Source organism: Mus caroli, chromosome X (assembly GCF_900094665.2).
Source record: "Mus caroli chromosome X, CAROLI_EIJ_v1.1, whole genome shotgun sequence".
In the NCBI taxonomy this organism is placed as follows: domain Eukaryota; kingdom Metazoa; phylum Chordata; class Mammalia; order Rodentia; family Muridae; genus Mus; species Mus caroli.
The window spans coordinates 30,165,233-30,192,312 of record NC_034589.1 but is presented as its reverse complement, the minus strand read 5'-3'; the positions used below and the strand labels follow the sequence as shown (position 1 = coordinate 30,192,312).

The following is a 27,080-nucleotide window of genomic DNA, read 5'->3' as shown; positions in this document are numbered from 1 at the left end:
GGATAGTTTGTTTGCACATTGTTGTTTATTTAATGTTGCCCTACTGCTGTTATGCCCTTACCTAGCAGAATAAGTATTATACATTTATGGATGCCTGTGTGCATTTGTGTTTGGTGAGACTGAAAGGAGGGAAAGAGAATGTTTATGAATCCAGAGCCTAGTTTATAGTGCAATAAATTGACTGTATCAATAATTGCTCTCCATGATTATTATGATTTTCAGCTAAGCACATAGACATAAGCATATTATGACTTCAGTCTGATATAATCTCTAGGGTTGACAGTAATTACCTAGTAAGGTGAGATTCTCCCCTTTCTCTACCCCATCAAAAAAATCATATCCCAATCCCTTAGCTTTGGAAACTTGAGGATCCCATGGCTGTAAACATTCATGTAGCAGGCTTAAAAAAAAAAAAAAAAAACCCGAGCTAGCAGTACCAATGTGTTGAGGCCCAGGGCTTTGTAGTGCTGGGAAAGAGCCCTAAAGAGACTTGCCCATCCGAATGTGCTGGCAGCGCTAATGGCCACGAGGAGCACAAAGGCTCAGAACGATAATATTTACTTTGAAGCTGCTCAAGATTCCAGGCTCAACTGGGCTCTGTTGAACTTGGAAAACACACACAGGACAAGCAGGATTGCAGCTTTATTGCAGGAGGTGTGCAAAGGGCAGCTAGTATTCTATGAAGGTCAGGTGCTAACCTTTCCATCCCCGTGCCTCTGGGAAACGCAGTTGTTAGCATAAGGCGGCCACAGGGCTTGGTCACTGGCTAGCAAGGCATCATAGGAGAAAACAGGTTTGTAGCAGCCATTGATTTCCATGGTGTCATTACTTCCATCACATAGGCTTGGGAAGAGGTGCAGGAAGCTGCCTGTGCTGGCTGAAACACACCACAGTCTGCCTCACCCCTGCAAGAACAGGAAAGAGAAAGGACAAGGTCGCACAGCCAGGCATGGCCTTGTCTCTCTCCATAGACTCTCATGGCCAACTCTAGTGCCTGGAGAGTTTCCTTTCAGAGAGTTTCCTTCCGACCTCCCTGTTGAACTCAGCAGAATTTTCTCTTGGCTTATTCCATCATTTACAGTTGAGTGAGACTTCTCTCCAAATGACCAGGGGCTGTGACTAGCTCACTCTTTGCTGTATCTTTAGCCCCTATATAATACCTATATCTGGTGATTATCAGAGGCTTTGTAAATACCTGTTGAGTGACTAAATAAATGAATATGTCATGCTTGTGAACCTCACTAAAATGTATTGGTTCAACACATGGACTACAGAGGTAGCCCATCCTGGTGAAAATACTGGCTATGCTACCTATTAGTTTGTGACTTTGGACTGTCATCTTCTATACAGTATATAGAGGAGGAAAATCAGGTACATGGAAGTGGAGGAACTTGCAAATTCACGAAGCTAATGGCTGACTCGGTTAACCTAACTATAAATTAAGGACAAATTGTATTATCTACCTCTGGGTACCACCGTGCCCAACCAGGATAGAGATCTTGCTTAACCTGATTGACTTGAGACCTTGGGCTCCATTACCAACACTAAAAAAAAAAAAAATCATAGTGCCTATATACCTTCTAAGCTTCCTTCGAGGAGCAAATAAAATCTATGGAAGCTGAGGGTGTGGCTCAGTAGTTGAAAGCTTGATTCATATCTGTGGGGTCCTTGGTTCCATTCCCAGCACTACATGAAAGAAAATGAAAATATGCATTTGGTTACAGCAATGCCTGGCACAGAACACATAAATCTGCTACAGGAAAATACTATTGGTGTATGCCTCGAAGTCCTAGCACTTCGAAGGCTGAGGCAGGAGTCTTAGGACTTCAAGTCCTTGTCTCAAAATCAAACCAAACCAAGCAGAAAACCAAACCAAACCAAACCAAAAACGCTGCTGCTACTGCTTCAACTTTCCCATTTTGTAGGAAAAAAGGACTAGGATTCAGACTGGGGACAGGGCTCAGGTTTTGTCACATGACAATGTAACAGTAGCATATCTAGGACTTGTATTTTTTCCTTTTTCTTTATTGCTTATTTTTGTTTTGAAGACTGGGTTTCTCTGTGTAGCCCTGGCTGTCCTGGAACTCTCTCTATAGACAAGACTAGTCCTGAACCCAGAGATGAATGTATCTTTCTCATCTTGCAAGGACTTAACTGTCCAAAGAACCAGAGATTGCAGATATTGACAGCCACTGAGGAGAACGGCTAAACTTTTATCACATAATATGTTTTAAATTTAAATTCTTTTCCAAAGAGACTTATTTGTTTTATGTGTATGCATGTTTACCTCCATGCACGTATGAGTAGCACATGCATGCCTGGTGAGCAATTTTGGGTCCCCTGGAACTGGAGTTACAGTTACAGCTATTAGCTGGCACATGGATGCTGAACCCAGGTCTTCTGCAAGAGTAGCTAGGGCTCTTAAACACTGAGCCATCTCTCCGGCCCCTGTGTTGTTTTAAAAGTTATTGTTTCTAGCACAGTGTCAACAATAAGCAAAGTGAGAGCTAGAACATGAGTTCAAGGGGTTAAGAAACCCTGCTGTCCATTACGACATGCTCTAGGAGGGCTGGGGAGAGGGAGAGGGAAATTGAGCCCTTGGGACTCATTGAGTTTCCTGCTAGAAGCCAGTTGCCAAGTTCCTACCTTCTTGCTGAGGCATGGTGGAATATGCTGACCTGACCCTATTAGGCCACGTGTCTTATCCCCATACACATTTACTATTGGACCCAAGACAGCTATAGGAGGAGATATCATTCTAGTCTTGGGCTGGGCCTGTGCCAGCCATTGAAAGAGGGCTTCCTTCCAGCTCCAGGTCCCACCATGATGACAACTGAGAGCAGAAGCACTCAAAAGCCACTGAAGGAGCTGGCTTCCTTTTCTGCCTTCTTCTAATGTGGCATTTATTGCATTTCCCTAAACACAGCAAGTTCTCCTCTTCCAGACCGTTGTTATTTAACAGCTAGTTGCTGCAACCCTTGTGTGCTGGCAGGTGTCTGGGTGGTCAGTTTCCTTGCTGCTCCTCCCTGCTGCTTGCCCTACCTCACCCAGCCCCCCATTTCTCCAGCTGTGCAAACAGGGCGGGTCTCTGGCTCAGTAGAGCTGATCCTGAGACCTATGTGAGGCTTTCTTCAGGCACTCTCAAGTATACAGAGGAGTGTCTGAGAATTCTTAGGATGTGGAGGCAGGGGGCCCGTATTGGAGAGCTGTGGAGATTGGAGCCCACCACTGTCCAGGAGCAGCAGGCATATTCAGTAATGATCTCAAAGGACAAAGAGGGATGAGGTTGAGGAAAATCCATTAGATGTACAAAAAAAAAAAAAAAAAAAGTTAAAATGTACCTGAAACATGGGTGTCCAGAGAGTGGAACATGGGTGTCCAGAGAGAAGTTGAGTTAAAGCATGGTGCCCATCCTTCCATTCTCACCTCAGAGATCGTGGCCCTACTTGAAAGTGAGCTGCACCATGGTCTTTGATGGGGTGTTCTGCTGCATGCCTGAATCTGTCACCTCCCATGGCAAAGACCTTACTGCACCATATTTTTCTTGGGACCTGAACACCTTCTTTAGGGGAGGACCCCCCCCCCAAGCATCTCTTCTTAGACAATCTTTGTCTCTGATGAATATAGCAGATCCTGGTTGGAAACACAATCTGTGTGAGGAACTCTTTTTGCATAGCCTGGCAATTTACCTCATTACTCATACCTGGCTATGGAATAGGGCTGGGGACCTTGGTAACCAGGCTAAATTGAATGTTCTTTTCTTTCTCTGCACATAGAAACTCTCATAATAGGTATTTTTATGTCAGTGTTTAGGATTTTATATATACACTGAGAGAGTGGGAAAGAGGGAGGATTTTCGGTTCCCCACCATGCAGTTCTATGCACTGCCTTGCAAATGTCTACTGTTGGTCCCAAGGGAAGATTTGCCAGGCCGGGCACTACCCAGGGTAAACCTAACCCTAACTATGAGGATAAAGCAAAGGTCACGTAGTCTCTCTTTGCTTGGGGAGGTGTAGGAAGAAGAGGGACGGTGCTAGTAAGGGAGTACTGTGGTCCAAGGTGGTCCAAGAATAATCCAGCATCATTAACTTTGTGACAGGGTTTCTCTACATAGCCCTGGAACTCACTATGTAGGTCAAGCTGACCTCAAACTCACAGACATCCACCTTCCTCTGCCTCCCAAGTACTAGGATTAAGGATGTACACCACCATGCCCAGCCTGTCATTAACTATTGACTTAAAGACAAGGCTGGGCTCAAACCAGAGATTTAACAGAGGTTGATCTTATCCTTCTTATTTGTCTCTATCTCCTGAGTGCTGGCATTACAAATGTGTATGCTCGGTTTCTTCAGTGCTGGGTATCAGATGGGGTGTCAGCTATCATAAACAAACACACTACTGGCTGAGCTACATCTCCAGCTTAGCTACTGACTTTTGGTTCCTAGTGTTTCTTATTTCCTTGGGGAGGGATGGGGAGCCAAATACAATCTGAATCCACGGAGATGAAAAGTGGCTTTGGTGCCTATCCCAGCTATGGCTTCCTATCAGCCTCCTGCCTAGGTCCATGTCACTAGCATCTCTCCATTTCGTGGTTGTGATGTCTCATTCTCCAAAGACTCCTTGGTTTGAGGTAGTGAATTGGTAGCCTCTCGTGTCCCAGGAATAACCTCCCCAAACCTTTACCAGTCCACCATAACCCTTCCCCCATTTATCGGCCAAGTGTAAAATTCTAGTGGTTGGATTTATTAGTGTCACACAGCCAACATGTTAGTTAAGCAAACAAATGCCTGGTTTGTTTGAAATTTAAGAAGAGTAATTTGCAGCTCAAGTTCATTCCTCGGTAGATTAAAAAAAAAAATAGTTTCCCTGAAAGGTCATCTAGGCTGGGAGAAGCCAAAAGTAGATACAGTCTTTCCACTGGGAGACAAAAATGTGGCATCTGTGGGTTGAGCACAGTTTGGGCAGAACCTGAGGCCAGGGGATGAGAGGAGAGGGTATTTATTTGACAACTGGTATTTATTTACATGTTCTACTTAGAAAATACAGAAAAGCTAAAGAAAAAAATGAAAACTATATATAAAAGGCCACCAGTCAGAGAGAAGTATTAAGAGGAGTATATTATACCTCTGTACAGGCTACTTCTAGGGATAATTATACCCCTCTATCAGTATGGATAGCATTTCGTTCTCTGCCTCTAAAAGCAGTATATCCTCAAGGTGAGGATTCAAATAACAGAAAAAACTGTGAAGACAAAAGTGGAAATTAGCCCAATTCTCTAGTACTGTGAGCTATCTGCTGCTGGCATGTCTCTGCTTTCCTTTTTCACGTAACTGGTACTATATATTCTATGTACTTCTGTGCAATTGCTCACTTATGTAAAATATGATGCACAATGGCTACATAGTCATTGCTTGATCTCTTTTGCTTTTCAGGGGAGACAGGTTTGGGCAAGTCCACGCTCATGGATACCCTGTTTAACACCAAGTTTGAAGGGGAGCCAGCGACCCACACACAGCCAGGGGTTCAGCTCCAGTCCAATACCTACGACCTCCAGGAGAGCAATGTGGGGTTGAAACTCACAATTGTGAGCACTGTAGGCTTTGGGGACCAGATCAACAAGGAGGACAGGTAACAATGGGACAGTGGGGGAGGAACCATGAAAAGTACCTTACCATGGGAGTCTTGGAGAGAGCACAGATTCTGGGGCCCACTAGAGTGATATGGGCAGGCAATTTGTAAGCAGGGCATCATTGTGGGATCTTTATCTACAACTGTGCCACTCCATATACTTTGCCAAAAGAAGGGTGTCTTTCTAATACACGTGAGTGGATCCTTGATTCCGTTCAGCCTTGTGCCAGGCCCTCCTATAATCTAACAATCTACAAAGGATTGGCTTAATCTTTGCTCTTGACACATTCATGGGAAAGGCTTTTCTTAAGCAAAGGATTTCCATATAGATGACTATGTTCTATGAAGGAGTGGATGCAAAGAGGTGAAGGGCAGATTGCAATGAGACCACAAGGGCAAGTACAGTCAACTCCATGCAGAGAAGAAGTCGAAGAGGACTTCATAGGAAAGCCTATGATAACTCCTGAAGAGCTGGCCAGACAGACAGCTGATGAGAAAGAAAGGCAATCCAGGAAGCTGCCCACTTCTTTAAAGGCAAAGTGATGCAGAGAGCTCAGGTGTGGTCTGGGGAACTGCAGCTTGGTGTGCTTAAGTAGAGAAGCAGATTTTTTTTTTCTTTTGAAAATTTATTAGATATTTTCTTCATTTACATTTCAAATGTTATCCCCTTTCCTGGTGTGCCCTCTGGAAACCCGCTATTCCATCCCCCCTTCCCCTGCTTCTATGAAGGTGTTCCCCCCACCCACCCACTCCCACTTTTCCATCTTGGCATTCCTCTTCACTAGGGCATAGAGCCTTCACAGGACCAAGGACCTCGCCTCCCATTGATGTCCAACAAAGCTATCCTCTTTGGTTGGTGGTTTAGTCTGGAAGCTCTGGGGTTCTGGTTGGTTGATATTGTTGTTCTTCCTATGGGGTTGCAAACCCCTTTAGCTCCTTCAGTCCTTTCTCTAACTCCTCCATTGGGGACCCCGTGCTCAGTCCAATGGCTGGCTGAGAGTATCCACCTCTGTATCTGTCAGGCTCTGGCAGAGTCTCTCAGGGGACAGCTATATCAGGCTCTTGTCAGCAAGCACTTCTTGGCATCCACAATAGTGTCTGGGTTTGGTAACTGTATATGAGATTGATCCCCAGGTAGGTCAGTCTCTGACTGGCCTTTCCTTCAGTCTCTGCTATACACTCCATATTTCCTCCTGTGAGTATTTTGTTCCCCCTTCTAAGAAGTAGCCAAGCATCCACACTTTAGTCTTTCTTCTTCTTGAGCTTCACATAATCTGTGAATTGTATCTTGGGTATTCCAAAGTTTTGGGCTAATATCCACTTACTACTGAGTGCATACCATGTGTGTTCTTTTGTAATCGGGTTACCTCACTCAGGATGATATTTTCTAGTTCCATTCACTTGCCTAAGAATTTCATAAAGTCATTGCTTTTAATAGCTGAGTAGTACTCCATTGTGTAAATGTACCACATTTTCTCTATCCATTCCTCTGTTGAGGGACGTCTGGGTTCTTTCCAGCTTCTGACTATTATAAATAAGGCTGCTATGCACATAGTGGAGCATATGTCCCTATAAACATAGTGGAGCATGTATCCTTGTTATATGTTGGAGTATCTTTTGGGTATATGCACAAGAATGTTATAGCTGGATCCTCCCGTAGTATTCTTTCCAATTTTCTGAGGAACCTCCAGACTGATTTCCAGAGTGGTTGTACCAGCTTGCAATCCTACCAGCAATGGAGGAGTGTTCCACTTTCTCCACATCCTCGCCAGCATCTGCTGTCACCTGAATTTTTGATCTTAGCCATTCTGACTAGTGTGAGGTGTTGTTTTGATTTGCATTTCCTTGGTGACTAAGGGTATTGAACGTTTCTTTAGGTGTTTCTCAGCCATTTGATATTCCTCAGTTGAGAATTCTTTATTTAGTACTGTACCCCATTTTTGCTTTCTTTTTCTTATTAGATATTTTCTTTATTTACATTTCAAATGTTATCCCCTTTCCTAGTTTCCCCTCTGAAAATCCCCTATCCCCTCTCCCTCCCCCTGCTCCCCAATCCACCCACTCCCATTCCTGGTCCTGGCATTCCCCTGTACTGGGGCATAGAGCCTTCACAGGACCTAGGGTCTCTCCTCCCATTGATGACCGACTAGGTCATCCTATGTTACATATATAGCTAGAGCCACAATTTTCACCATGTGTTTTCTTTGATTGGTGGTTTAGTTCCAAGGAGCTCTGGGGGTACTGGTTAGTTCATATTGATGTTCCGCCTATGGGGCTTCAAACCCCTTCAGCTCCTTGGGTTCTATACCCCATTTTTCATAGGGTTAATTGGTTCTCTGGAGTTTAACTTCTTGAGTTCTCTGTATATATTGGATATTAGCCCTCTATCAGATATAGGATCTTTTCCTAATCTGTGGTTGCCATTTTGTCCTATTGACAGTGTCCTTTGCCTTACAGAAGCTTTGTAATTTTATGAGGTCCCATTGTTGATCTTAGAGCATAAGCCATTGGTGTTCTGTTTAGGAAAATTTCCCCTATACCCATGTGTTAGACGCTCCTCCCTACTTTCTCTTCTATTAGTTTCAGTGTATCTGGTTTTAATGTGGAGGTCCTTGATCCACTTGGACCTGAGCTTTGTACAGGAGATAAGAATAGATAGATTTGCATTCTTCTATATGCTGACTGCCAATTTAACCAGTACCATTTGTTGAAAATGCTGTCCTTTTTCCACTGGATGGTTTTAACTCCTTTGTCAAAGATCAAGTGACCATAGGTGTGTGGGTTCATTTCTGGGTCTTCAATTCTATCCATTGATCTATCTGCCTGTCACTGTACCAGTACCATGCAGTTTTTATCGCTATTTCTCTGTAGCACAGCTTGAGGTCAGGGAACTTCTAATTCCCCCAGAAGTTCTTTTATTGTTGAGAATAGTTTTTGCTATCCTGGTTTTTTTGTTATTCCCAATGAATTTGAGAATTGCTCTTTCTAACTCTATGAAGAATTGAGTTGGACATTTGATGGGGATTGCATTGAATCTGTAGATAGGTTTTGGAAAGATGGCCATTTTGACTATAAAGATGGCCAATCCATGAGCATGGGAGATCTTTCCATCTTCTGGGATCTTCTTTGATTTCTTTCTTCAGAGACTTGAAGTTCTTATCATACAGATCTTTCACTTGGTTAGTTAGAGTCACACCAAGGTATTTTATGTTATTTGTGACTATTGTGAAGGGTGTTGTTTCCCTAATTTCTTTCTCAGCCTGTTTATCATTTGAGTAGAGGAAGGTTACTGATTTGTTTGAGTTAATTTTATATCCGGCCACTTTGCTGAAGTTGTTTATTAGGTTTAGGAGTTCTCTGGTGGAAATTTTGGGGTCACTTAAGTATACTATCATATCATCTGCAAATAGGGATATTTTGACTTCTTCCTTTCCAGTTTGTATCCCTTTGACCTCCTCTTGTTGTCTAATTGTTCTGGATAGGACTTCAAGTACTGTATTGAATAGGTAGGGAAGAGAGTGGGCAGCTTTACCTATTCAATGTAGTACTCGAGAGGCAGATTTCTTGAGAAACCAGTGAACTTTAATCTTTGGGGTTCCCATGTGCAGCCACTTTTAGTTATAACATAGTCTTTTTCTTGAGTTGTCCTGTGCATTTCGCATAAGGCCCCATTAAACCTAGAACATACCCTGGGCTACTAGTTGAAGTGAGCTAGGGGAAAGTAAAGGGAGGGGGCAAACAGAGGACAACTCCTGCAGGGGTTATAGAATGTACAAATACAGATCCATTCAGAAGTTCTAAGCAGCAGAATGTAGTCTGATTAGATTTTGAGATAAATCCTTTGGGCTAGTGTGGAGATACACTGGGTAAGCAAGACCATTCAGGAAAGTATTAGACCAATGAAAATTGAGGCAGGAAATAACATAGGAGGTGAGATAGGGAAGAAGAGATGGAGTCCATAAATATTGAGTAAAACTGACAAAACATAGTAAAGATTTCATATGGGGTTGTGAAGGCAGAAGTATCTAGAATAGAAATTCAGAAATCCGAATTTCTGGCTTTGGGGAATAACTCAGTTATAATGGCCTCCCTTGAGAGATATAGGTGAACCAGACTTTAAAATACCAGAAACAAGGCATTCCAATTTGGAGATATGTATAGAATATTTACATGCAGGATAGCCTCAGTAGTAGGCAGTTGACCATACAGTCACAAGTCCAGAGAAGAAGGTCTGGGCCTAGGTAAATGATATGTTCCAACCACATACACATGTAAGATCATCCAGCAATCAGAGAGAGAAGGATGCTGTGCTAAACACAGGAACCTCAGGATATCTGTGAGGTCAGCAGATGGAGGAGAGGATTGTGAAAAGGGACTAAGAAGGTCTAAACAGAGAGAAAGAAAGAGAGCCAGAAGAAGCTGGAGGATTCTGGGGATGCATGTGAGGGGTGAATGAGGCTGAGATAAGGGTGTGATAAAGGCTGGGGGGAGCTGGTAGGATACTGACAGAAAGGACCACTCAAATTCCTTTTTAAAAAAAATCTTTGTGCGTATGTGTTCTTGTATACAAGTATAAGTGCATGTACCATAGCATATGTGCCATGTTGCATGTGTGGAGGTCAGAGGATAACCTCTTGGTTGTTGGTTGTCAACCTTGTTTGAAAGATTGCCTTTTTCTGTTCTATGCATATGTCAGACTAGCTGGCCAGAAAGTGGATTCTCCTTTCTTGGCCTCCCATCCCATTTTAAGACCGCTTGGGTTATTGATGTGTGCTACTTTCTTCAGCTTTCCAAGTTCTAGTGATCTGAACTCAGATCCTCATGTTTGTATAAGTGCTCAACTCACTGAGCCTTCTTCCCAACCCTTTATCAAAAATCAGAAAGCAGTTAAGTACCGCATAACAGTTATACCACTACTAAAGTGAATACATCTTGCCTGGCAGATCAGTATTCTAGGCTCTAACACTGGGTAAGGTCATTAGTATCTTTTCTTCCCCAGTGGCCTATGTAGTACCTAAGCACTATGAAAGCTACCCAGTGGGAATTTTCAGGTCAGGTCCAGATTGAATTCTCTGTGTCCTGCAAAATAATAGCAATAAGATCTTAATATCTAGTTATGATGGGCAACCAAGAACAAACGTAGTAGCCTCTGGAGCCTCCAAGACCAATAACTGAGAGGGAGGTATGTTGTGCCTGGCCCTGGAGTTTTTGTTTTCTAACCCATGTCTCCTAAGAGCGGCATTGCCCACCCATACAGCATATCTCTCTGTTCAAACTCTTTTTTAAGAAATTCATTCTTTGTGCGTTCATGTGTGCATGCATGCTGGGGATTAAGCCTGGAACTTTATGCATGTAATGTCTTTGAAGCCAGAAGAGGGAGTCAGATCCTCTGAAACTGGAATTATAGGGGTTGTGAACTGCCTCATAGATGCTGGAATCAAACCCAGGTCTTCTGCAAAAGTATCAAATATCGCTTACAAAGTAGTAGTTTTCCACAAGGAATGAAAATACATTCTTAGTTTGGGTTACCCCACTCCTCCCTCCTCTCCCCCATCTTTCCACCTTATCCCTGCTTAGACTATTTAACCCCTGGTAGACATGTAGTTTCCTAAGAACTGAAATATAGTCTGTTTTCTATACAAACCTCTAAAAGGAAGACACCTCTCTTTTTTAAAAAATAATTATATTTGTTTATACATTTACTTATTAATTAATTGCTTAGTGTGTGTGTCCATGCACATACACCCATGTATACTTGTGCCATGGCATATATGTGGACATCAGAGCACTACTTTGGGGAGTCACTTCTGTCCTTCTGCCCTGTGAGACCCTGAGCTTGGACTCATACTGTCAGGGTCTGTAGCAAGTGCCTTAATCTGCCGTATCATGTCACTGGCCACAGCTGATTTTTTTTCTTTCTATAAAATGGCTTATTATGTTAATCTTCTTTAGTTGAGCATCACTTAGACCCTATTCCCCATCCATTTAGTAGTTGGGCTCAATATGATCATTACTCTAAGCTGCACATTTTTTTTTTTTTTAGAAAGCCTTCAGTGAAATTTCTCACGGTCCTTTCCTTATAGACATTCTGCATATGAATGCTGTCTTGAATGGGATGGCTTGGGAATACTGAAGAGATACTATCTCCTAGACAGCAGTCTATTTCTGCTTCATTTCTAGAATGTCATCAGTAGTTTCTCTTGCTTAGAAAATTGATAGTGTGGCATAGTGGCGCATGTCTATAATCATAACACTCGGTAGGTTCACGCAGGAGGATTTGGTTTGGTGCCAGTCTGGGTAACTTACTGAGAAGTTAGCTAAAACATAACCAAACCAACCTAACCAAAGAAAAGACTGAAATATTTGTTACATATATATTTTAAAAATCAAACAGTACAAACTCAAATAAGAAATGATAAACTTTCCCTGGGATTAGGGTAGAGAGCAAGAATGAAATAAGCTGTAATCATCTGTAATACAAAGCAGTTTGTTTTCTTGAAGCACTAGGGATTGAACCTAGGACCTTTTGTGTGCCAGACAAGCACTCTAACACTGATCTATATACCCGGCCATTTTCAATTTTTTTTTTTTTGAGACATGGTCTCGGTAAGTCGTCTAGGCTAGCTTCCAACTCTATCTGTAGCATAGACAGTTTTGTTTGACTTAGTGATCCCCATCCTTGTAATCCTCCCTCAGCCTCTCTAACAGCAGAACTACAGACCAGTGTCAGCAGCCCTATGAAACCGGTGTTTTCTATGTGCTATGAGGGGTATTTTACCACAAATATGTCAGAAGACCCCGTCCTTTCCACAGCATCTGTTTAAACAAGGACGAAACAACCCAAACTGGTGGAAGCCACATTAGTTGCTACATCCTTGCACTTCCTGTACTTGGTAATTCAAGCATGCAGGAGACTGTGGCAGAAAGACCAAGAGTTTGGGGCTATTTTGGGCTACAGACTGAAGCCCTGTCTTAAAAATATTGAAATAGGGACTGTTGCTGGAGGTCAGTTGGTAGAGCACTTGCCTAGCATGCACAGAGCCCTGGGTCTGGTCATCAGCATGCCCCCAGGCATGGTGGCACACACCTGTAGTCCTGGCATCGGAAAGGTAGAAGCGGGAGACTCTGCAGTCCAATGTCATCCTTACTGTACAGTGAATCTTTGGCTAGCCTCGGATACTTGGGACCTTGTCAACAAACAAACAAACAGACAGACAAACAAACACAAACAAACAAATGGATTTGGTGATGTTTCGCTGTTCACAAGGATACATGCCTAGAATCATACATGCATAGAATCCCAGTACATGAGGTATGTATCCCTATGACACAGAGGCAGGAAGATCAGGAATTCAGAGCCAGCTTCAGCTGCAGAGTGAGTTTGAGGCCAGCTTGTTTACAACATGGGACATTGTCTAAAATCACACACACACACACACACACACACACACACACACACACACACACACATGACTTGCAGCTTGGTCTACTTATTGAGTTCAAGGCCAGCTAGGACTGCATAGTGAGACTTTCTCTCAAAATAAACACCACCCAAACAATCAACCACACATAAAACCCCGAATACTGCTAATAAATGAAAGAAGAAAAAGAATAAGGAGTGCTAGAGGAAAAAAAAAAAAAAGAACCCAGGGGTAAGTAAGACTTTTCAAGACCAGCTAGAGAGAAGAGTGGCTAGGAATGTAAGCTTTTGTCACAAGCAGGCCTGGGTTCTGATCTCATATTGCCATTTGCTAGACCAGGGACCTTTAAAGGCAAGATAGTCCAATTGACTATGTATCAGTTTTAAAATCACCTGTAAAATGGGTACAATGTCCATAATAATCTTTACACTATCAGAATATGGTATAACATACTTGACATGGATGACAAAAAAAAAATGCTGAAACCATGCCTGGTACAGTATAACTACCTAACAAATAGAATGTGTTATTATGAGCATGATTTTACTGGTAAGAATCAAAGGAGAATATAGCATTATGTAGCATTTATGGGAAAAAAATAAATAGTGTACAAGAAAAGGAGAATTAGAAAAAGTCTATTAGATGTGGCAGGATGAAAACTTTCAAAATATTTAGGACTGATCATTCTCAGAAGATTGTAGGTAGAAATTAGGTTGCCATTCTTGTGAACGGGACAGAGAGGCAACAGAACACGGGTGGGGGAGAAGCAATAGAGTAGAACCGTGAGGACAGGGTCAGATTTGCATTTGCATGGAACTTTCACCGCTATAAGTCAGCAGGGATAGAATGGACCATTGAAGAAGTGTTGCTGGGAAAAATAGGCCATCCACTTAGAAAAACATAAAATGAGACCCTCTCATCCAAACACCGCTTATAAAAATAGATTCCTGTTGGACTAAAAACAAATTCTAAAAATATAAAGAGAAAATGTCGGAGAATATTTTTATATCTTTGGGGGTAGAGAAAGCTTTTAGAATTGTGAAACCGTCTAAAACTCACAGAAGGAAAGAGTGTTTGGGTCTAAGTTAGAGGAAAAGTTGTTGAGGGCTGGAGCAAGGGTGTCATGGTTAAGAGCACATACTGCTTCCAGAGGGCCAGAGCTGGATTCTTGCATCCACATCAGTTGGCTCACAGCTGCCTGTAACTAGCTCCAAGGGATCTGATGCCTCTGTGGCAGACGCTTACTGCCACGTGCACACACTCAAGCACATACATATAAATAAAAATGATAAAAATTTTAAAAGTAAAGATATCTTATGTTTTAAAATATAAAAATACCATAAAGCAAAAGCGAAATCAAACTACAAATGGGGCAAAACTATTTGTAACCTGTGTAATAGAAATGGATTTTAAATGAAAGAAGGGCTTCTGTAATTCCATGAGAGATAAACAGATAATTGACTAGGAAGAGAAATACAAATGGAACAGTCAACACTATGAAATGATGTTCATTCAGCTTCCCCGGCAATGAGGGGAAAAAAAAACATAATTTTTTTCCTCTCTCAGATTTGCAATAATAAAAGATGATATAATAGCCACTGCCACCAGGGAATTTCATTCACGTGAGTGTGTGAATTGATCAGATTTTTTTTTGGAGGGCAAATTTGGCAGCATCCATTAAATTTTTGAATGTGAATAATTCATAGCCCAGCAATTCTCCTTTCCTTTACGTTGCCCAGAAAACACACACACGTGCTTACAGGAAGCAATAGTGTCCACTGCAGCATTGGCTATCAAATGAAAAAACCTTTAACCTGCCTACCTGTCTGTAAGTAAATCAGCTACATTAGCTGTGTTGTGACCATACCATGGGATCATATTTGCAGCTTACATTCACATGGATACATCATCGGGTCATGCTGTTAACAAAAATGAGAAGTTGTTTCACTGTGCCATTTATGAAAATTCCCCCTCTCACAAAAACAAATAATCTCCTCTACATCTGCATAAAACTATATAGGAAATCTCTGGAACAATATTCAACTGGTTACTGATAAAGCAGGAAGCATGCATGCATAGATTGTTTGTATAACTGAAAGGAAATTTAAAGGATGGTGTTTTAAAAACGGAAATAGATAAAGTAGGTGTAGACAGTGGATTTTAAAAGCTGGGGAAAGAGATAAGGCAGTGTGCAAAGGGAGATAAGGAAGGCAGGGGCAGTTCTTTAGGATAGGAGAAATTAGGAAGGCTTAAACAGGGAAGTGAAAGTTATAGGATAAAGAAGAGGAGGTAGACTTGATTGAGAGAGAATCCACCAAATTTAAGATTCAAGTGAGTTATGGAGGAACTTATTCAGTTTATCAACAAATGTCTACAGTGTGCCAGGAACTGTGTGAGAGGCTAGTGCCACTAAGAAACATTGCATCTATTTATTTACTGTATGCATGTGAGGACAGTGTTGTGTGACAAGACTTTTCCTGGGGAGACATGACACACATGTTTACTTACCCCAGATAAGGAGCCCACGACAAAGTATGGATACCAACTGTATTAGTCAGGGTTCTCTAGAGTCACAGAACTTATGGATAGTCTATATAGTAAAGGAATTTATTGATGACTTACAGTCCAATTCCCAACAATGGTTCAGCCGAAGCAGTGAATGGAAGTCCAAGGATCTAGCAGTTACTCAGTCTCACACAGCAAGCAGGCGAAGGAGCAAGAGCAAGACTCCCTTCTTCTAATGTCCCTATATTGTTTCCAGCTCACAAAAACTGGGAACTTGGAGTACACTGCACAGTCTTCAGGCAGTTCAACAAGTTGGGGAGTGTCCTTTCCAAGTGACTCAGTTGGTTGAACCCTCTTCCAGGCTGCTTGGCCTATTTCTGCTTCCAGGAAGCTGGTGTGGTCTGAAAGTATCCTTTGCAGCTTGGCTTAATTGACAGTTGGTGAGACTGAAGAGTGACTCTCGGCAGTCTTTATTGCTTACTAGGAAGGGAGGTGCCTAAGTGAGTCTGCTCAGTTTCAGGGACTCCCTAAAGCTATTTTGAGATGTTTACCTTTTGGCTTAAAGAATTTCCTTTCAGTATGGACTGTTTCTGAGGAACTAGCTATACAATAGCAGCTGTGTTAGCCAGCTGGTGCCATGGTGTGTGCCTGGAGGTCAGAACAACCTGTAGGAGTTGTTTCTCCTTCCACCATGTGGGACCAGAGCGTCAAATTCAGGTGGTCCGGCTCAGCAGCGAATGACTCTATCATCTGACCCATCCTTCCAGCCTACTAGTAGGATATAAAGCACAGTGCTTGGGTAAGGAGCTTTCATCTTGGTGGAGGGGATGAATATGTATGCATAAATGGGGTCAAGTCAGTAATAGATAGCAGGGGTTTAGAGTGTGGAAACAAGAAGGGGTAGCAATTGGCCAAGCCTTGCTGTGAGAGTCCAGAATGCAGGTTGATAAGCAGGGTGAGCAGGTGGTCAGAAAACGCTGGGCTTAGTCTTGAAGTTGTCAAGGTTAAGTACAAGTTAGCCACCCTGAATATAGCTGGTATTCGGTATGTATTGAATGAATGCATGAGCTATACATTAGTAGGGAAAAATAAGAGAATACCGGTAAGGTTTCATCATTTGATAACAAAACTATCCATAAGATGTATTTACTAGGATGCTGGCACAGGATAGAAAATAGTCTACAGTGAAGTGAAGAGTGAATTAGATTTAAAAAAAAAAAAAGCTAAAAAACTTGTTCTTTTCAAGAAACTTCGATTTGCATCTGAGTATGGTGGTACATGCCAGTAATCCCAGCACTTGGTAGATAGAAGTAGACAGGTCAAAAGTTCAGGTCCCTAAGGCTAGAAAGATGGTTCAGCAATTAGAGTACATACTGCTTTCTCAGAGGACAGAGTTAAATTCTCAGCACATATATGTCAGGTAACACATAACCACATGTAATGATAACTCCAAGGGACCTGATAACTCTAACCTCCCCAGACATTCATATTCATGTGCGCATATCAACCCCACATATACATGTGATTTAAAATGAACATATGATTAAAGCTCAGGGGATGAGGTTGTATGAGCTTTGTGGCCTTGGGTCTGTTGGTAAAATAAGCTGCCAAACTATCATGTGACTAATGGGGTCAAGAATCATATGGGAGCCTGAGATATCAAGTGAAAAATTAATATGGAGAGATGGCCTAGCAGTTAAAAGCACTGACTCCCAGAGGACCGAGGTTCAATTGTTAACACCTACTGAGCAGCCCATAACCATCTGTAATTCCAGTACTAGAGAATATGATGCCCTGTGAGTACACTGCATCCAAATGGTACACATATGTGAATGCATCTTAAACACCCATATATGTAAAAAAATAAATATTTCTTAATTTTTACATTTTTCATATATTACATTTTGATCATATTCTTTCCCCTCCTCCAAGTTTTCCCAGAATCTACCCACCTCCTTACTCACCCAACTACATGTTCTTTCTCTCCAAATAGAGAAAAAAAAATCAAGAACACAAACAAAAAACCAAACCCTAAGTCAAAAACAAAATAAATCACTGAATCATAACAACAACAACAACAACAAAAACCCACACACATGGAAATATATGGAGTCTGTTTTGTGTTGATCGATTCCTCCTGAGCATGGGGCCTGCCTTAGAATATAGCCACTGTCAATCTATTGGAGAAAACTGATTTTCCCCTCGCAGCAGTTATCAACTGCAAATAGCTTCTTGGTTGGGGGTGGGACTTTGCATCCCCCCATCTCTGTGTTGGAATTTTGTCTAGGTCGAACTTGTGCAGGTCTTTTATGTGTTGTCACAGTCTCTGTGAGTTCATATGTGCATCGGCACTGTTGTGTCCAGAAGATGCTGCTTCCTTGGAGTCATCCATCACCTCTGGTTCTTAAAGTCTTTCCATCTCTTCTTTTACACAGATCTCTGAGCCTAGAAGGGAGGGGTTTGATAAAGACATCCCACTTAGGGCTGAGTGCTCCAAGGTCTCTCACTGTTTATGTTGTCCAGTTGTAGGTCTCTGTGTTAATAGCCATCTACTGCAAAAGAAAAGTTCAAGGTCATTCTCTACTACATAGTGGGTTCAAGGCCAGCTTAGGCTATATGAGACCCTTTCTTTAAAAAACTGAAAAGAAAAAAAATAAGAAATCTCTCTCCGCTCATTAAATATTTACTGAGCTTCTCTGTGCTAGGTATAGATTCAGAACTTGACTGCTTAGGGAAAGGAAGGCACAGGAACATTGTTGGGAAGGATCAGAGTTGAGGAGGATTGGATTGGGTTAAGAAGAGTTCTCTTTTGAGATAAGACTTAAGTATGCTCAAGAGTTGAGGAGAAAGAGTCAGTAGGAAGAGAGGAGACAGAGCATGGACCAAGGATCCCAAAGAGGCTGCAAAGGATGATCACGCACACAAGGATAACAAGCCTTGCAGAGCTGAGAGATACTTCATCCTTAGATGAGAAGGAAATGGGAGGGTGGGTACATCTTTAAAGCTCAGGAGATGGGGTTGTATGAGATTTGTGGTCTCAGCTCTGCTGGTAAAGGAAGCTGTCAGACTGTGACTGATGGAGTCAAGAATCATTTTGGAGCCTGAGAGATCAAATGAAAGTCTGAAATGATCAATGAGAGAATAGTGGCGAATGAGCCAACCAAGGCCAAGCAGGGGGCTATTTTATTACTCTGGAGATTCGGATGAAGTTAGAGAGCTCTGTAGGGAGCAGAGGAAAGCCCAAGAGAAGTCCTATGCGAATGTATATTGTAATGGGCATGGCCATGTCAACGATATCCCAAGGCCCTTGGACCTATGGGACAATTGGGGAAAGCTTTTACCCATATGATTCAGGCTCAAGAGAAATGGCAAATCTCCTTTTATGATTTATCAGTGTGTACAAAGACTAGTAACTCCAGACCCCCCCCCTCTCCAAAATATTTATAGCCAGAGACTGCTCACCTTCAGAGACCTCCTACAGAGACTTGCTAGGCTTTGCTCCTGTGCTGTACCTAATAAACACACTGAGGTTCCAGTTGATGGGGATACAGGTAGCAGAGCCCAGTATGATCTCAGGTTCACTATATGTGTGTGTCCTTTCTTTATTCCCTTGCCAGGATTTTGGAACCCTAGACACATGGGAGTTGTCAAGCTATGAATCTATAAAAGTCTCAAGAACCACAGCTTTGTATTTGTGTTCAAACTTTGACAGCAATCAAGTAGTCAGAACCTGAAATGTATTCAGTTCTTATTTTACTAGGCAGCCAGGGTGGAAGGACAAGGGTGGAATGGAGCTGAAGGTGTTGATAAGAATGTTTCATGATGGACGTAGTGTCGCACATCTGTAGTCACAGTTATTAGAAAGTCTAAAGCAGGAAAACTGCTTGAGCTAGAGTTCAAGACCAGCCTGGCCAACACAGCAAGACCCTGTCTCCTAAAAATGTGGTTCAGTTGACCAGCCATATGATTCTGCTTTGGCAGACAAGAAGCTGAGACCAGGAAGACCTTGGTATCCTGTGAAATGAGACAAAGAGTCAGACTCCTGAGCATTCTGAGGAGACAACTCATACTTAGGAGGATCAAAGGCATATGGCAGGTTATAGACACCAGATTGTGGTCAGAGACTTGCATGTTACAGGGAGGATTTCTTGGGTGGGGAGCAGAGGGAGCCAAAGTTATAAAGTCAAGGTAGTCACAGCATTTGGAGACTGGAAGAGTTGTTAGCAGGTACATTGGAATTACCTAGAGTGGGGAGAAAGATTGGGCCAGGTACTACCGAAGGAAGACATGCTGGGTCTCCAAAGAAAAGAGGCTTTGCATTGACATGATAAAGGAAGGGATGTCCAGAGGGTTGTCTAAAAGAGCTCCATGCTGGCCTACCTTATCTCACCTCAAGGTGCATGGGTTGTAGGGAAAAGAAACATATCCTGGAGATGGCTGCTGAGGGATAGTGTCTCCAGGGGAGAGTTAGCTTTCAGTCAGGTGATCAAGTTAATGATAGATGCCAAAACTTCTCAGACTTTAGTATGTACCCAAATCACTGAGGCTCTTGACAAAACTCATTAAGCACAATGATTCAGTGGCATTTAATACAGCGACAATCACCACCACCTCTGTTTGCTGTTCAGCCATCCCTCTGCACAGTTCCCACACATCTATTTCACCCCCAAAGAAAACTCACCTAGTCGGCCACCATTGGCCACCCTTGGTCTTGCAAACTTTATATGCCCCAGTACAGGGGAACACCAGGGCCAAGAAGTGGGAGTGGGTGGGTAGGGGAGCAGGGCGGGGGGAGAGTATAGGGGACTTTTGGGATAGCATTTGAAATGTAAATGAAGAAAATATCTAATAAAAAAAAGAAAAAAGAAAAAAGAAAGAAAACTCACTGGGCAAGTCTCCATTCCTTGCTCACCTCAGCTTCCAAGAAATGCCATTATTTTATGTCTCTGTAAATGTCACTGGTCCAGGTGCCTCATATAAGTGAAATCCCATGGAATTTGTCTGTAGATGAGTCACTTCCTCCCTCCAGCCCTCCCCCTCCTTTCAGTGTTGGTGATGGATCCTAGGACTTCACCTGTGTTAGGCAGGTTGCATTAGAATTTCTTTATCCCTGAGGCTCTTTATTGTCTGGCTAGTCTACGTTCTCTGTACCCAAGCATCTCTGGATAGACGTGTGGGCTGCTTCTATTGTGTAGCTGTACTTAATAGTTTCTTCATTCCCTTTACAGTCACTACATTTTAGCTCCCCACCCTTCTACTCTTTCTTGTTTTGTTTTGTTTTGTTTTGTTTTGTGAGACAGAGTTTCTCTGTGTGGCCCTGGTTATCCTGAAATTCACTATATAGATGAGGCTGGCCTCGAACTCAGAGAGATCCTCCTTCCTCTGCTTCCTGAGTGTTGGAATCAAAGGGGTTCCCCACCACTGCCCCGCCAGCTCCCCGCCTTTCTTCCTTGCTTAAACTTGTCAGGCTGGCTTCTGCCTTTGGGGCATTATTACAGACTGCTTCTTGGACTGCCCTTCTCCCGGATCTCGTGGCTTGCTGGTGATACTCATTCTTGCAGCTCTGATACTGAACCCTCAAAGAAGCCGTCCTTGGTAATGGTATTAAAGTAGCCAAACTCCTAGTACTTTCTTTTCAGTACTCTATTGTAGTGTCTCCATAGTGCATTTCACTACCAGAAATGAAGGAGAATTTAGACCATTGTGCCATCTAGACCATTTAGTACTGTGCTGTAGACCATGGCCTCATTCTCAAAATAACTTCTGAATGCCTAATGTACTAATTGTATTAAAATACAGTTATCTAAATATTTTTAAATTATGATTTAGTAACCCATATGCTTCTCTGTTAAGTTCCAAAATAATGATATCTATTTGCAGGCTTAATAATTACCAGAATACAGAAACTATGATGGATGTAGATGCTATTTTGATATATGTTCAACCACTGGAATGGGAAAGAAAAATATGAGTGATCTGTACTGCATAGAAAAATCACAGGCACCACAGACAATACTATCGATTATTGTCTCAGTTTATAACTGAAGAAACGGGAACATTTCAGTTAGAGATGTATTTTGTTCCTGTGCAAGTTTGTGGATTCACTAAATTCTATCCATAGGCTCCTTGGAGGTCTGTGGGCTCCATGTTTAAAACTGTATGGATAAAGCTGAAGAGGTGGCTCAGTGATTAAGAGCACTGGTTATTCTTCCAGAGGACCCAGGTTCAATTCCCAGCACCCACCTCAGGCCTTATAACTGTAACTTCAGCTTCAGGGGATCTATCACCATCTTCTGGCCTCCATAGATATTAGACAAGCATGTGGTGCACAGACATGCATACAGGTAAAAACACCTTTACATGTTAGAAAAGAATTGCATGAATGGTCTGTGAAAGTCTCAAACTTATTGTCTTAAAGGGAAAAAGATTAATTGTAGCGATGAGGAAGGATGGAATCTGCCAGGGATAGAGTGGTAGAAGAAAACTGTCTTCTGTTAGACCTCCATGAAACTAGTGGGTGTGTCATACAGAAACATCCTCTTGGGAGGAGCATGAGAAAAGTAGTGCCTTAAAGAAAGAAATCGATGGTTTCTTTGCCCCAGAATAGAGTTCAGTAAGGATAGCAACATGTAGCAAAGAGATAGCCACTGAGGGCAGATCGGCCATGGGGGCAGAGGTGAGGGAACTCAGACAGAAGGTGGAATCCTTATTGTATGCCAGACAGCAGGCCAGACACTGGCAATACAAAGCTGACGGAGACAAAGATGAGTCACCCATCTTTCAGATCTCATTAAACCCAATCCTGGGGGCAGTTTGGCTGGTCTGTGTACTTCTTCGGAGACCCTGAGGGCCAGAGGCAGACCCTGGGATTTTAGGTATTCAGGAGGAAGGAAGTTGAGGAAAAAAAAATCTGCTCTCCTGTTTCCCCTGCCCCTTCGTGTGGAGCGAAAACTGAAGTAAATGAGAAATTATGTAATAGAAGAAAGCAAAGCCATATCCTGATCATATCATTCAAACCAGCTACCCATCTAAAAATTAACTACGTCTGAGGGATGCATTCTCTACTGTCACTATGAAATCTTCAGGAGCTTCTAAGACTCTTTGCTACCTAAAGAATCATTTGTGCTTCAAAACCGCCTCAGCTGGGGAGGGGGGAATCAAAAAAAGAATGAATGAATGAATGATATTTTTAGATTTTTTTTCCTTTGGGGTGCCAGAGAGACCCTGCACCTGGGTCTCTTCCTGTCCTCGCTTCTCAGGGATGAAGGATGCTGTGGTTCTTTTTTTAAATGTTGCTTTCTTCCTTGCTCCTTGGGGGCTCTTTCACAAAGGCTCACATAGGGAGCTGCTGCAGGTAGGAGGTGTTGGCTGGGCTTATGTCTCCCTTTGATCATTCTCTTCTGGCAAAGGAATCTGAAAATCCCCTGCCCTAGGCTGACAGAATGAATTTCTTCCTCCCAGAAGGGAAGCAGCATTTCCAGTGGAGAGGTAGCATGCAAACTGAGGGGATGAGAAGAGAATAGGGATGAAGTTGTAATGACCTACTTAGAGCAAAAAGATGATGTTGGGGTCATGGGTGAAGCAGAGATTGGGTGAGATGGCTTAGTGGGTAAAGATGTTTGCCACTAAGCTGGTGACCTGAAGTCAATCCCTGGATCACTCATAGTGAAAAGAGAGAGAAGTGATGCCCATGAGTTGTTTTTTAACTTCCACACTTATGCCATGGCACACATACAGTAAATAAATATATTTTAAAAATAAAGGAAGGAAGGAAGGAAGGAAGGAAGGAAGGAAGGAAGGAAGGAAGGAAGGAAGGAAGGAAGGAAGAGACTATCAGGGCAATTGGTGTGGCTTCAGTGCAGACAGGGCAAGGAAGAAAGGAATTTCCAGCGCAGAAAGGAGGAGTGAGCTGACTCTTCTTTTCTGAGTTTTCAAAAATTAGCATATATTAATCATCTATGATAATGGGTATAGTGTATTTTTTATTATATCTACTCCTCATTACATTCTCTGGTCCCCTTTCTTTTCTTTTCCCCCTTGGTTTTTCCAGACAGGGTTTCTCTGTGTAGCCCTGGCTGTCCTGGAACTCACTCTGTAGACCAGGCTGGCCTCAAACTCAGAAATCCGCCTGCCTCTGCCTCCCGAGTGCTGGGATTAAAGGTGTGAGCCACCACCGGCCAGCTCTGGTTCTCTTTCTATTGATCTCCTTGTTCTTCCCAAGTAACCCCCCTTTTACTTTTATTTATATAAATAGAGGTATTTTAATAATCACATTTTCATTTATTTATTTATTTGTGTGTGCATACATGTATGTGTGCATGTGTATGCATACCATGGTGCATGTGGAAAGGTCAAAGGGCAACTTTGAGAGAAAAACTGGTGAGAAACCCTCTAGTTTTCTGTTTCCATCATGTGGACTCTGGGAATCAAACTCGGGTCCTCAGGCTTGATGGCAGATGCCCTCACCCACTGAGCCACCTCAGCAGCTCCCTCTTCTACTTTCATGACTTTGTGTATGTGCACAGGCAAATAATTGAATTACAGTTATTTATAGGAGCATGCTGTAAGTGATTAGTTATAGAATCATGGGCAACTCACCAGTGGGTACACTACTGAAGAAAATTCTCACTCCCTTAACAACTACTACCTGCCTATAGACTTACTATTGTTTAGGAGGCCTTGATGAATCAGGTGTGGTGGTACACATATGTAATTCTAGTACTCAGGAAGCTCAGGCAGGAGGTTCATGAGTTTGAGGGCAGCCTAAGCTACATAATGAGTTCCATACTAGCTTAGGTGGTGTGGCAAGACATTGTCTCAAAAATAAATAGATTGAGCTGTGTGCATGGTGGTGGATGCATTTATTCCTGGCACTGGGGAGGTAGAGACAGGCAGATCTCTGTGAGTTTGGTGCCAGCCTGGTCTACAGACCAAGTTCCAGGACCGCCAAGGCTATAATGAGACCCTGTATCAAAAATGAATGAATGAATGATCAAATGAATGAATATGTCTTGTTGAGTCATGGAGACTGCCTAGGGGAGCTTTGCATGGATACTCAGTGAGCTGGGGTTCCTGTGTAGATGATATGGGGGAAGTATCTTTATCAAATTTTGTCTGGGTGCTTAAATGAGAAGTAGAGAAATAAGTGGCTATGGAGGTTGCTAATTGAAGTGCTCCACTCATTGCTGCAAGAATGAGCAAAGATCCCATAGCACTGTGACAATAATTTACCCCCAATGGATCACAGAGAGATCTTGTGTACACAGCTCTGGTCCAAAAACATGGTGTGAGGAGATGCAGGAAGCCTCTAGTGGGCTTAGATCGAGGGCCTAATATGGAGGAATGTCCTCCCAACTACAGATCCCACCAGTGGCTTCCACGTTGCCTCAGGGCCCATGGATCTGAGAGAACAGTAACTCCTGGGAAGCAGCACTGAGCAAGTAACACCATGTATATATGTCTTTACACTGCTGGCTCACAGAAGGGATTTAGGGCATACGTACAGAAGGCTTAGGAAGAAGGTAGATATGAAACTAAGCCCCAAGGCATGCAAAAGCAGGATTGAAACGAAGAAAGAGAAATGGTCATTCCACACTGAAGAAATAAGTTGGGCTCGTGTGCACCAAGAAGTCAACCAGAGCTGACAGTAGAAGAGATGGAGAGTTCTGCCAGAGTAGATGAGGGAGGGTACAGCTACATAGCACACTTTGCATTTCTAACTAGGACTGACTGTCAAAACCCAAGCATTCAAAGCTGTTTCTCTCCTCTCTGCTCTAGCTACAAGCCCATCGTGGAATTCATTGATGCTCAGTTTGAGGCCTACCTACAAGAGGAGCTGAAGATCCGGAGAGTACTGCACTCCTACCATGACTCCCGAATCCATGTCTGCTTGTATTTCATTGCCCCGACAGGACATTCGCTTAAGTCTCTGGACCTAGTGACCATGAAGAAGCTGGATAGTAAGGTATGAGACAGCTTCTGGGGCTCCGCAGGCTGGACTCTTCCTCATCTAATACACAATGGCTCCTGGATTCCAGTAGAGGTCTTACAGAATCCTAATCCAATCCTTTGTTACCGTCCTTCATAAATATGATATTACAGATCCCTGCATTTGGGTCATATGCTGTGTCATCTGGATTCCTAGTATTAGGGATGGATTTGTCCTGAGTGCTCTTCCACCCTATCTGTCTTGGAAATAAAGATGGATACAAGCATGGTGGCTATTCAAGGCTAAGGGTGCTGGGTTTGGCAATGGAAAGTGGTTCTCTTTCCTTAAAAAAATTAGATTTCCTTTATTTTGTGTTTTCGAGTATTTTACCTGCATGTCTGCACGTTTGGTGCTGAAGGAGTTCAGAAGATGTCCAATTCCCTAGGACTGGTGTTAGAGATGGTTGTGAGCCAACAAGTAAATGCTGGAAACCAAACCTGGGTCTTCTGCAAGAGCAACAAGTACTCTGAACCGCTAAACCTAAATTCCTAGCACCATAAAAACAAATTGAACATTGAATTCTTTAAAAAACCTAACACAGGGCCCCCAATGAGGAGCTAGAGAAAGTACCCAAGGAGGTAAAGGGATCTGCAACCCTATAGGTGGAACAACAATATGAACTAACCAGTACCCCCCAGAGCTCGTGTCTCTAGCTGCATATGTAGCAGAAATTGGCCTAGTCGGCCATCACTGGGAAGAGAGCCCATTGGTCTTGCAAACTTTATATACTCCAGTACAGGGGAACGCCAGGGCCAAGAAGTGGGAGTGGGTGGGGGGAGGGTATAGGGGACTTTCAGGATAGCATTTGAAATGTATATAAAGAAAATATCTAATAAAAAATATTTTAAAAGCCTAATTACTATAGTTTTTCTTTCCTAACATTTGGCACACACCAGGCATTGTATACGTATACATGTTACTTCATCTTTCTTTTCCACTTGTATATATGTTATATGTTGTTCATGTGTTCATATGTATGTTTGCACGCATGCAGGTACACATATGTATGTGCATATGCGTATGGGTGTTTATATACATGGAGACTGAAGATTGATAACAGAATCATCCTGTCATCTCCCTTCCACCTTGCTCATTGAGGCAGAGTCTCAGCCATACCAGATTTCACCCATATGGCTACTCTTGCTAAGCTAGCTTGCTCTGGGAATCCTCTGTCTCTGCCTTCTGAGGCTGAGTTACAGGCAGATTGCCGTGCCCACCTGATGTGCTTGTGGGTTCTCAGGATCCTTATGCAGAAAAAGCTTAGTCAGTTGAACGTGCTCCATTTTGATTGTTTAAGAAAAACTATTTTATTATATTTTTGTAATTTTTAGATTTTGTTAATCTAAAAAATGTTATGCAATATATTCTCATCAGGGCTTCCTCTCCCCCAACTCCTCCCAGGTCCTCCCTACCCAAATCCATGTGCTTCCTCTCTCAATCTCTCTCTCTCTCTCTCTCTTGTTGAAAAAAAAAAAAAACTAAAAGAAACTTCATGAAAACCAAAACCGAATATACAAGTAAAAGATCAATAAGAAAAA

At 42.6% G+C, this 27,080-nt stretch overlaps 1 protein-coding gene across 9 annotated transcripts in view; it reads left to right on the top strand.

The window, feature by feature from the left end:
- Positions 1 to 27,080, top strand: part of Septin6 (septin 6) — a 76,447-nt gene that overhangs the window by 17,404 nt on the left and 31,963 nt on the right. For all 9 annotated transcript variants that reach the window (XM_021152932.2, XM_029473380.1, XM_029473379.1 and 6 more), the window contains exons 3-4: positions 5,433 to 5,628; positions 25,332 to 25,518. In XM_021152932.2, the coding sequence (XP_021008591.1) occupies positions 5,433 to 5,628; positions 25,332 to 25,518 (383 nt within the window). The remainder of the gene's footprint in view (positions 1 to 5,432; positions 5,629 to 25,331; positions 25,519 to 27,080) is intronic.